Raw genomic sequence first — 12,947 nt, 5'->3', positions numbered from 1 at the left:
TAATTTCAAAAGCACTTGTATTTAAGTAACTCTTGAATATTCCAACCCTTCAGGTCTTAAGGGAAGCCAGGATCTCTTTTCAAGGTTTCTATCATAATATCATGTCCTCAAGTAGGGAGCTCTTAAAAATTGTCACAAGTAATTACAGAAATGAAAAAAAAAAGGCAAAGAAAATAATTTAAAGATGAGCATAAAATTTCAGGTCAAATCCCTAAAGCAATTTGCTTGATTTCCAGGGAGGGAACTCACAATTTCTTTAGTTATTTTTCTCTGAACTGTTCACTTACCAGTCTTCTATGTCTAATTCTATTAAATAATAATTGTACAAAATTTGTCAGAATATAGGATGTCTTCCTTTTCTGAAGGGCCAGTTTAACTATATTAGTACTCATGACAGCCAAAAAGAATGAAAAGACTAAGTGTTGATGTTTCCATCACTAAATTTATAATTTATAAACATCATTTTGTATTTTTAGTACAGATATAGATCTTTAAGAATCAGACATAGAACACTGATAGCTTAAGGGTCACATGGTCTATATTTGTTAGGGACAGCATTAGAATCCAAGTTTTCTTGGCATCTGGTTCAATTTTTAATCCTCTTTAGGCAACATTGTTTCTCATATATTCAATATTTATCTCTAAATTGTATTACTGTATTACTTTATGCATTACTTTCTCTGCAATACACATTTTCCCTTCCCAAACACATAATTAAAGTAAGTTCTTTGACTATGTGCCAATTATTTATAAAGAAAAGCTGTTCTCATCAGCATGTCAAATACAAGCTAAGTATCATTCTATGAAGCTGCTAAATCAGATTGTAGATGGGCCAGCTTGATCATCACATTTCATGGATGAATTGTCTCTGCAAGATTAATAATGTGGTGGTCTACATCAATAGCTAAGGTAGCTGAAATGATCAGATTCAGGCTCATTATATAGATCAATTATTTTGATTGTATGGACTCAATTTTAAGTGCACCAGTTTCCAAAAAAATGAAAAATCTGTCCACTGGTTGAAAAAAAATTGATAACTGAATGGATTATATGGAATAGGGAAATATATCAGGGCTCTAAATAAAGGTTCATTATGTAGTGCTGTGGATATCTATTTGCTTGGAGATAGTCTAATGATTTAGAATCCCATCAATAAGTTAAGTGAATAGATTCATCAATGGATGGCATCAAAATGGATGATAGCAAACATTTGACACTTGAAATAAACTATTTACTTTTTAAGAAAGCATTTACTATTAAAAAAAATAAAGAATACTGACCACTGTAAAATCCATTCACTCAAGAGGAAGGAGTCTTGGGTTTAATTTGGAATCAAGAGGGCTTCTTCACAGTAACTATATTATTTTATGATGCTTTGTTTTTTCTTTGCAATACACAGTTCTCACTTCCAAATCCATAATTAAAGTAAATTCTTTGTTCCAAATACTTTGTGTAAAGTAAAATCATGTGTCAATCATTTATAAAAAAAAAAGTTTCTGATCAACAGGTCAAATATCAGCTAACTGTATTCCATATAGCAAGTAAGTCAGATTGTAGATGGGCCAACTTGATTGTCTTAGCTGGCAAACAAGCCACTTTATCTCTGGGGATTTAAAACTTCTCTGTAAAATAAAGGTTTGGAGTAGCAAATATCTAAAGTTCCCATTAGCTTTACATGCCATGATCCTATAATACTATGAATAATTTTAGGAGTCCAGTTCTAAGATAAGTCTATGAATAGTGTACTTTAAAAAGGGATGTCTCCAATAAAAGAGAGCCCCTCAAAATAAGAAATCTTATGGCAAGACTTGTTCTAATCACCATATGTAAAACTGAGTCTGAAAGATTCACTGGGGCCTACTAGTTTACCTCACAGATGTCTTTGAGATGCTTAATGTAGACTCGTTCAGTGTTCATGATCTCTTGGATAACATTGGTCCTCATCTGGTCTTTATTTTCTGAATGTTTCTGGCGGTGCTTCCCAGCATCTGAATCTTGCTCTTCATCTTGAGTACTGCTGGAATTCTCAGAGAGTTCTTCCTGATTGACGCGTAACTGCCATCAAAACAGAAGGAACAGCTGGATTAGAGAAAAAAGTTGTCACAAAACAAGAACTACTTAATTTCTGTTTCTCTGTCATAGTAAAAATAACTTATGAAAATTGTTAGAAAGCATTACAATCAGCAAAGTTTTCTCTTACCTATATAACAATGACAGTAATTGATATCAGGTACATTTGCAACCTAGGAAAATACAGCAGTAGTATGAAGTCAGGGCCCATGCCATTGTCATTTCTTAGCAGTTTACCACACTTAGCAGGTACTTACTTGCTAAGGGTTTATTGAATAGAATACCATATTTTCTATTATAATTATAATTTTAACTTGACTACAATTTTTTAAGCTAATCAAGTCATTGTTATTTAATTCCAGGAATTTTATGGAGTAAAAATTATAAAAAAAAATTACAAAATATCCAAACCTAGGAACAATGACATTTGATAAAGTGCCCATTAATTTTTCTAGTACTTTTCAAATTATTAGAGTCAGACATGCCCCTCTTGACCACTAACAATAAGCAATGAAATTCCTTTCAGTTGCCTCTGATGAATTTCACATTCATATCACTCTTCTTATTTTTTCTGACAGGGCTTAGTCTCCTCCAAGTTTTACTTAGGCTAGTTAATTTAATTCATTTAAGATACAGAGAATGGGGAATGGATCTGTGATTTCATTCATATAGAACGTTCCCTTTATAAGTGTAGTTTGGCACGATCTCTGCAATTTATGGTCTTAGAGATTTGTTAAGAACACTCAGAGTTCAAGTGACTTGCCCAGAATTACAACACTAGAAGTGGAATTTGAATTTTGGTCTTTCAGGGTCTGAGACCAGCTCTCTATTCATTATGACATGTTAATATTTATTATGTGCCTACTTAGTACAAGGTGTTATGTTATTCATCAACCTAATTTCTTTTCATGCCCTAGATCTATGGGCCAAGAGTGGATAAGAACAAGTAGAAGAAAATTCCACAGTGAAAGAGGAATTAGGTTTGTTCTGTTTGCCTCAGGAAGGCAGAAAGAGGAGCAATGAAGGGGGCAGAATTGGACTCAGTTTAAGGAAATATTTCCAAATTCCTTGTTGCAAAGCCCATTGGTGTGGGACTCTTTCCTTACTGGTGGAAATGAATTCTCTGCTCTGTGTGAGGAGCTAGGCAGAGTTGGAGACTACAGTTTTCTTTAGCTCTCTTCAAGACTTTTAGAGCTTCGAGTTGATTCAAGTGCTCCTGGCTTTCAGCTTCAGGAGCTAAAGCAGAAGTGGCCAACACTACTTCAGGTTCTTGAAGGAAAAGACTCTGGAAAAACATGAGAGAAATTGACAATCTCCATCATGTCTGTCTCCCAGACTGCCACACTAGAGACTTCAGGGAGTTTCCTTTTAATTAAGATCTAGAATTTTATCTCTTGCTTGAGCTGACTTATCTCATGTCCAATGGGGAAATTTTATTAGTCAGCATTGTATCCTATGTATATTCTCCAATGTATATCTCTTCTGATTTCAGTTTTGCTACTATGTGGATAAACAGGTTTCTTTGCTATTTATAGTGTGTTCATTGTAGAACTGTCAAGCCTTGGATCTATACTTGGGAGTCTTGTCCCAAATAATGATGTTATGATCAGGTTCAATCAACTTCAAATTGTTTCATCATTTAATTTATTTATAATTCCCTAGATTTATAATTTAATCCTAAATATTTAAGGAAGCAGATAGATGTAATTCTAAACCAGTACCTCCTCTCTCTGAGGAGAGCAGAGTGACTTCTGGCCCTAACTTCTTGCTACTCCTCCTAATAGTAATGAAAGTCTGCCTTAGAGAAGGGTGGGAGGAGAAGAGGCTAGAGATATCTCTTCTGCTTTCTTCCATGTCACACAACAACAGCCTTGACAGAGATGGGCTTCTCTAGACTTGTACTAGACTTGTGTACTCTAACAATTGGAGTTATACAAAGGGCTTCCTTGCAAGGAAGTGGGTCGGTCCATTCTTATGGAAGATCTCTTCAAATAAATGATAGATGTTGCAGATACTGCAGAGAGATTCTCATTCGAGTAAAAGGTAGGCTAGATTGCTTCAGAGATCCCTCCCAGTTCTGGAAATCTGTTATTTTAATTCTGTCATCCAAAAATAGAAAATGGCATACACTTACTCTGACAAAGCTAGCAGGAAACCAGGCTTCCTTCTCCTCATTCCTGCCCCACCACCAGTCCTTATTGGAGGCCTCCAGTACTTGGATGACATCTCCAGCTTTGAAGCCAAGCTCCTGATCATCCATAGTCACATGATCCCACAGAGCTTCTGCATAGACCACATTGCCATCACTGATTAGCTGTATGGAAGACACAAACACACATTTAAGTTTAAAAGCACTTATAACTTCCTCAGGTACAGGAGTCATACCCTACAGTACTTTTACATCCTCTAAATCAACTACTACTATAGTGGATATTGTAATTAGTGGTTGTCTACAATAAGATTGGAGACCCTGTTTTTTATTTTGGCAGATCTGTGATTTTATTGGTACAGCAAATTCCTGGTAAGGAAACTTCTCTCTATCAATGCAGATTTGCAACTGCTTCTCAATTGAATCTTAGAGAATCACTTGAGAGCAGCAAAATATTTCCCTTGGTTCATAGCCAATCGGTGTCAGAAACAGGAATTGAGAGTTCACCTGCCTCCAAGGAAGGTTCTATATCCATCAGACAACACTACCGCTTTGTCTATTATGATACAAAAGATTCCAGAAATAGTACAGGAAAAGTTTCTCATGTTCTCTTAAAGGATTCATAAATCCCAAAATAGAAAAACCTCATTGACTTAGGGCCATAGATTATCTTAAATACAATGAAAACTCTGGAAGTAAGCAAAAATGGTGTTGGAGCACCAAAACAGATGTAACAAAAGTCCAAATACATGTTTAAATATGTACCTAAAAGTACACATTTTATTCACAAAAGACCTCTTCAAGGAATTAACCAACATGTCTCCAATGTTTTAATAAGTTTGGTTAAATGGTGTCTTAACCTCTAATAAATTAAAATGGGGCAAGGGGAAGACATTGGCAGATAGGGTAAAAAGAGAAAAGAAAAGAAGAGATAGCTGAAAATATGATTGCAGAGAAATCAAAAATGTTTTCAAAAATCATTAATCATATGCAAGACGGGGGTAATAACAATACTAACATATGGAGTTGTGAGGATCAAATAACATTTACAAAATGTTTTATGAACTTTAAAAAATTAAATAATTGTTAGTGATTGTTATTGCTATTAACATCGCTCATCTGCAAAATGTGTGATAATAGCACTAACCTCTCAAGGGTTGTTGTAAGGATAAAATGAGATATTTGCAAAGTGCTTTAGAAACTTTAAAGTGCTATAGAAATCATCATCATCACTTCTACTACTATTAAAGTATCCTCAGTATAATTACTATAAACAATGACACCTTTGAATTATAAAGAAAAGATTTAATTATGTTTAGTGCAGAGCTGTTGTTCAGTTATTTCATCAGTGTTTGACTCTTAACGATCCCATTTTGGAGCTTTCTTGGCAAAAATACTGGAGTAGCTTGCTTCTTCAGATCATTTTACAGATAAAGAAACTAAGGCAAATAGTGTTAAGTGACTTGCCTGGGCTCACATAGCTAGTAAGTATCTGAGGCCAGATTTGAATACATGAAGATGATTCCAAGCTCGGAGTTCTATCCATTGTTCAAGTATTCCTCTTAAACCCCTTTCCCCAAGTATATTTTATTTAAAAGATATGTATATAATATTTCTTGGGGAAATTTCAGAATTTGTTCAAACAAACAAACAAAAAAATTCTTTGGTGTTTCAAAATCTAAGCTTTAGGTACCCAGAAAATTCCCCTAAGCATAACACCCAGCTCATTTTGCAGCCAGGACTGAAAAATGAAATCTCACTGTCATAGGAGTTGTTTAGAAATCTTAATATGATTACATGATTATAAAACCAGCATGGAAAGAGTGAGATTCTGAACTGATGATGAATCTTAGAAGTACTTGGCAATTAAAGAACAAGATTCTTCCACAGTACCTCATTGATGGCTAGCTGTTCTCCTCCAGGCTGTAAGTATCTGGGGCTAGCTTGACAAATCTCTTCATAACTATAATCTTCCTCACTTCCATTGTCATCAACTAAGGCAGATGACTCTGCTGCTCCATCTGTAGAAACTGAAACAAAAGTAGCCAAGGAAGAATGACCAAAAAGAGCAATAACATGAAATCACAGCTGATATTTCTACTAAGGCTCAAAACAAAAGACAATTTGACTGATGTTGTGAAAAGGGGGGAAGGGAAGAAAAAAGGAATAAAAGCATTTATAAAGCCATTCACCAAACTAAGTTCTTTCAACAAATGTCTTATTTGATCCTCACAAAAACCCTGTGAGGTTGCTTTATTATTAGTCTCCCTTTACAGTCAAGGAAACTGAGGCAAATAGAGTTTACATGGCTTTCCTAGGGTCACATAGCTGGTAAATATCTGAGGCCAGATTTATATCTAAGTAAAGATCATAATTTCTGATATTAACTGATGCTGATAGTTTTCCTCTGTGAGAACCATATCATTGCAGGTAGTATATCTGACATTATAAAATATGTTATTTTGTACATAAGAATTTTCCTGAAATTATATGGAATGAAGCTTGACAGCCAAACTCCCAAAGTAATTATAATGAAATCCAAATGTGGAGAAAATAATGTTCCCAAGTAATATGTTACTTAGCTTTAAGTAAACAAGGAAAGCTATTGGCAGGCAACACAATTGTACTCTTCAGATAAGACTCTTTATCTGAAAGGTTAAATACTTCCCAAGAATCAAAAAGGTAGTGAATGAATACCACCTGAGAGAATGAGGCTGGCTGGCTGTTATTTCTCAAAGAGTTAATCCAAAATAAGAAAGACTGGATTGAATGTTAGGCTTATATCATCATTTCAAGAAATAGTCATTGCAGCTGCCTTCAAAGGACTGAAGCAGAATGGTTGGCTGTCCCACTTTCACAGCACAGTGCCCTATTTTGTTACTGGGGGCAGTAGGCCACTTGCACCGAAAGTTGTCCTGCTACAGAAAACAGGAGCCTTTAGTTACAAAAGTTGAACCATTGGTTCAAGATGCTGACTTTCCTCTGTTCTACTAAACTTTTCCTTCTATCTCCTTTCAGGGAGAAGCATTCTAGCTATGTCCACCAGAACTAAGTATTCCATCTTACAGGTAGTCTGAGTAAGCCACTTAAAACTCAACAAGCCTCAGTTATCCCCAATACCTTCTTTCTCTATTTTGTACTAATTCAGAAAAGTTATGTTGATATTTTCAAAGGGTTATTAAGGTATTCTCCCACTCCATTAGCTGACACACATAAAACCTCTTTGGGCCCCAAAAATGTTAGATTCTGCTCCACATATAATTCTTTTTTTGAGAAAACAGGTTTCTAGTCATTTTATACAGAGAAGGAAGTATCTATTCTCCCAACCAGCTTTCAAAGGCAAACACATTTGAAGTTGAAGTATGGTTGGAAAAACTGGAAAGAAATGGGAAAATGTGGAGATTTGTACTAGTAAAATAGCAGTGAATACTGTTGACAACACAGGGATAACTCATTTTCCAGAATTTAAAACATTTTGCCAAATACAGAGAGAAGAAATGTATGACCAAGTAAAGTAATGCAGACAAAGTAAATTACATGGACTGTGAAAGACACAAAGCTGTAACCTCCTCTACAAAGAAGGGGGAAATAATAATTATAATAATAATAATTTTCAAAGTAATTTATATACATTACCTCATTGATCCTCACAATAAGTTTGGAGGTAGGTGCTTTTGTCATTCTAATTTTACAGAAAGGACACTAAGATAGAAAGAAGTTATATGACTTTACCAGGATCACAATATAGTATATGTCTGAGGGAGAACTTGAATGAATTTGAATTCAGGTTTTCCTTACTGCATGTCCTATAATTTATCCACTAATCTGCCTAGCTGTCTGTATAAATTCATAATGACAAAAATATGTATAAAAATTTAAACTTCTAGAATAAAAATGGTGTCCTGAAGCAGGAACATTTATTTGTCTTACCTAAAAGAGACTCCATCGTTATTTGTAAACCCTAATAGCTACCCTCAAAAACTTACCTAACTTAGATAACTATTTTTAATTATTTTTATTTTCTGTAATTATTAAGCATTATTCCCATTTTTACAGTTGAGGAAATTGAGGCAGACAGTGATTAAAAGACTTACTTAGGGACACACAGCTGATAAGCATCTAAGACCAGATTTGAAATTAGGTCTTCCCAACTCCAGGCCCAGTGCTCTATACACTGTACCACCTAACTGCCTTAGGTTCTTGCCAACAATCCTTCTTGGGGAGTTTATTCATCCATAATCAGCAAAAAGAAAGAGAAATAGGAGCCCAAGGTTGTGTGCCCACATGCAATTAGGAAGGGTCATGGAGGGGAAAAGTAGAATGATAAGAAGGAATGTCAGATCACCTTCCTCCAACACTGCATATTCAAGACCAACACCACACAAGCACAGAATGGTTCATTATTCCTTGTTTTTCCATCTGGTGAAGATGCTGGCCATGTGGAATATCAGAGAATCAGCTTGGAATCTCACTACTAAGGAGAGGGAGATAGAGTCTAAAAATTTTAGGCACTGAAGAATTACTCTAAGAAGCTATAATTATGGTGTCTTCTCCATTATGGTAGCAGCTTCTTAGAGGCCAATGTGGTATATTATATTTTCACTAGGCTGATATGTAAAATACAATTGGGAAAATGCCTCTGATTAAGAAGATACATGAAAGAGACTACTAAAAGTCCAAAATATTTGTCATGTTTCCCACATTACTAGAGATTCTCAAACAGAGGATAGAAACAATATTTTTAAAAAATTTTAAAAAGCTTTTTATGTTCAAAATATATGCAGTTTTTCATTCACCCTTGCAAAACCTTGTGTCCAAATTTTTTTCCCTCCCTTCTCTAATCCTCTCCCTTAGACAGCAAGTCATCCAACATATGTTAAACATATAAAATTCTTTTACATATTTCCACAATTATCATGCTACACAAAAAAAAGTTATATCAAAAAAGAAATAAAATTGAGAAATAAAACAAAAAGGTGAAAATAATATATTGTCATCCACATCCAGTTCCCAAAGTCCTGTCTCTGGATGCAGATGCTCTCTTAATCACAATTCCATTGGAACTAGTCTTAGTCACCTTGCTTTTGAAAAGAGCTATGTCCAACAGAATTGATCATTGTATAATCTTGTTGTTGCTGTGTACAATGTTCTCTTGATCCCACTCACTTTACTCAGCATCAGTTGATTTAAATCTCTCCAGGCCTTTCTGAAATCATCTTGCTGATCATTTCTCATCTAACAATAATGTTCCATAACATTTATATGCCATAACTTATTCAATCACTCTTCAACCAATGAACATCCACTCAGAAACAATACGTTGACATGTTACATAGTACATTCCACTTCATGGACAGGTTGGTCTGACCTTATATTCTCTGAAATGCTGTGATCCTGAATATATTCATTCACTCAATATTTATTAGTTTACATTTATTATCATTTATTAAATATCCATCTTTCACTTACTCTGTGTGTATCTTGTATGTATTTATATTTATGTCATATTCTCTTCTCCATTAACCTATATGTCTCTGTCCAAAAAGACAGGGTTTATTTTGCTTTTTTCATTTTCTCTAATGCTCAGCATAGTGCTAGGCACATAATAAGCACTTAATAAGTGATTAAATACTGACATTGTCCTTGAGAATGGAGATAGATAAAGAAAAAATAAGACCTGGTGCCTGCCCTCAAGGGACTTATTACATCATCAATTATTTATTATGTATTAATACTGTAATCATTAGCTTATGGAGATAGTTCTAAGAATTTACAGGTCTTCAAAGCAATAACTGCCCAATGTAACAAGTAACGAAATGTTATACTATTATTTCCAATAGAACACAAGCTTCTTGAGTATATGAATTTTTTTTTAAATTTCATCTTTGTCTTAGTTTCTAGCACATAATAAATTAAAAGTTACAATTCAATAAATGTTTTAGACATTGATATTTTTGTGTTCATGTGATTCCAGTAGAATTATGTATTTTATATATTATTTCTGCTTCCCTATTTCGTTTGTTGATCATCCTTCTTTCTGTGAACTAAGAATCTTCTCCCCACTTTCCCACATTGCCCTCTCTTGCCCAGGCTATTTACAAATTTAGAATATTTCAACAAGCTCATTCATTGTTATAGATTTAATAATACAAGTAATAACAGTTAATACTTACATAATGTTTTAAAGTTTCCAAACACATTTCCTCAGAGATTGCAAAATTGTGAGGGAAGTTAGAACTACTATTCTCATTTTACAAATTAAGAACATGACCTGCTAACAGTTACTGCATAGAGATGAAGTATCAGTTAGAATATGAATCCAGGCTTCTTGACCCCCCAAGTTGAGTATACCTTTCACTACATCACACTTCCTTGCACAATACAGATGACTCTCAAATCTATATTTCCTGTTTGGTTTCTTATTTGTGCCTATAATTTCACCCAACTATAGGAATTCTACATTTGGAGGTCTTATAGTTGCCACACAATTACTCCTCAATACATATCCAGTCCTTTAGTAAAACAAATATTATGTTACTTTTTCCTTTGTGTGAAATGCTTTCTTTCCACCCAAAATAATTTAAATATTATCTATCTTTAAAGGTCTAGCCTAAGTCAGATAGCTTCCACATTGACCTTTCTCTTCTCTAAACTTCCTTCTCTAAACTCTAAACTTAATTCAACAAACATCAAAAGCCCAATATATTCAAGGTCCTATTGTAAGCCCTGAGGATACAAAGGTATTTGCCCTCAAAGAATTTATATTGTACTATTATTTAGCACTTAATCTAAAGTTGTTTATGAACTTAATTTTTCTTTCTGTAAATAGGCTGCATTTTTCTTTAGAGCAGTAACTATGCCTTAAACTCCTTGTATATTCTTCCTAATATTCAGTAAAGTGCAAATCACAGACCCTCAAAGGATACTTATTGATTGATTCATGTACTCTCTCTGAAGTAACTGTACTTCAATTTCCTCATCTGGAAATTAGAGCCAGCAATGCTTCTTATGGGGATTCTATATGACTCAGAGCTTGTAGAATTTCCCACATGCACACAGAAAATCACATTGTAAATAGTGAAGGAAGGAGATGGAGCACGAGATGATCATAATAAAACTATAATAAACAATTTGGATAATACTTTCAGAATAAAGCTAAGAGGAAAGTATTTTTAGATAGCAGAAAACACGTCTAACCAAAGTCAGTTTTTGTTGAAAATATTTTAAAATCCTCAAACTCTTGGTTAGACTCAATGCTAAAACAGAGTGTGGGGGAGTGTTTTCTTTCCAATAAGTATTCCACCACAGTGGGCTTAAGATAATTCAAGCTGTCACCTAAAACCTAACTTTCTGATTGGTTCTTCCTCTCTTATGTGAAAATTCTGAGACAGAAGCCTTTTTTGCTATGGAATAATCACCTAATTTCCATAATCCTAATAAAAAATATTGATGGCTCTTAAAAAAAATAACACTAAGACTCTTCATTAGGCCTCTTATACTGTGCTTTCCCATTTTCCTCCTAACTTTCTCACCACTGTTTCCCTCTCAATCATTCTTCTGCTTCCTCCCATTTTTTTTTACTTATGGACATCATCCAAAATTTGTTTATTTACTTACTTGGTGAAGCTCATCTTCTCTTACTGATGTCTTTCTAGTCTACATTTTCAAGTCTAAAAAGCTTAAAGTCAGCTTTAAGGAATACTTTTGTGTTTGTTTTTTTTATTATGAAATTGGAGAATTGTGTAGTCTCTAATGTGAAAGGCAAGTTCCTCCTCATCTTCCAATATTTTGCTTCCTAAAATTGTCAGGTGCCGGGAAGAATATCAGATGAAGCATTTGAGACTCCCTAAAATTTTGTCCCAATGAATTTGGAAACTATGCCAGCAGAATGTAACTATCCTATCAAAGGCTTTTGATCATCATTGTTAACAAACAAGATTTAATAGCAAAATAATAACAAGCATTTAAGCAGGGTGTAGTTTTAGGCTTTGATAGATTAAAACTGCACTAATACTTTTGGAATACTCTGCATAATGCTTAAAATTTTTCAAAATGTTTTATATAGGTATAGGTATAGATACTAGAAAGAGCAATTTTGTACCATTAAATATACAGGGCAATTAAAAAAAAACTTTTTTAAAAAAAACCAGTTTAGGGTTAGATAACACAAGGGATAGAACATCAGTCCTGAAGTCAGGAGGATCTGAGTTCAAATCCAGCCTCAGACATTTACCTTTTACTTATTGTGTGACTCTAGGCAAGTCACTTAAGCGAATTACTTTGCAAACAACAACAACAACAATAATATTGTTAAAAATGTTTTTGTTATAATCATACCTTTTAAAATTATATAAACCATTAAGTGACACATATTTTGAAGCTTTTTAACTTTTAAATTTCATGCTCTCTTCACTACTCCATAGCTGTAGGCTAAAATACCCAAACTATCCTGTTCTCATGAATTTGTTCTCATATATTTCACTTTATGGAATTACTTATCTTTATATAAAGCAACATATTATACCAGGCAGAGTGTTGGCACTGGAGTCTTGGGGGATTTGGATATGAATCTTGCTTCAGGCATTTATAATTTGTGACTTTGAACAAGTCATTTAATTCCTTAGAGCTATAGTTTCTTCATCTCTAAAATGGGACTAATATTGCATACCTCTAAGAGTTATGTGAGGATCATATGAAATGATATATAAATATGTATATATGTCTATTA

At 34.0% G+C, this 12,947-nt stretch overlaps 1 protein-coding gene across 5 annotated transcripts in view; it reads right to left on the bottom strand.

The window, feature by feature from the left end:
* Positions 1-12,947, bottom strand: part of SPATA13 (spermatogenesis associated 13) — a 369,865-nt gene that overhangs the window by 21,407 nt on the left and 335,511 nt on the right. For all 5 annotated transcript variants that reach the window (XM_074303648.1, XM_074303646.1, XM_074303647.1 and 2 more), the window contains 3 exons: positions 6,113-6,249; positions 4,205-4,384; positions 1,870-2,055 (listed from right to left, as the gene is read on the bottom strand). In XM_074303648.1, coding sequence (XP_074159749.1) covers positions 1,870-2,055; positions 4,205-4,384; positions 6,113-6,249 — 503 coding nt within the window. The remainder of the gene's footprint in view (positions 1-1,869; positions 2,056-4,204; positions 4,385-6,112; positions 6,250-12,947) is intronic.

Source organism: Sminthopsis crassicaudata, chromosome 3, assembly GCF_048593235.1.
Source record: "Sminthopsis crassicaudata isolate SCR6 chromosome 3, ASM4859323v1, whole genome shotgun sequence".
Lineage (NCBI taxonomy): Eukaryota > Metazoa > Chordata > Mammalia > Dasyuromorphia > Dasyuridae > Sminthopsis > Sminthopsis crassicaudata.
The sequence above is the reverse complement of the archived record's forward strand: the minus strand, read 5'-3'. Positions and strand labels throughout refer to the sequence as shown.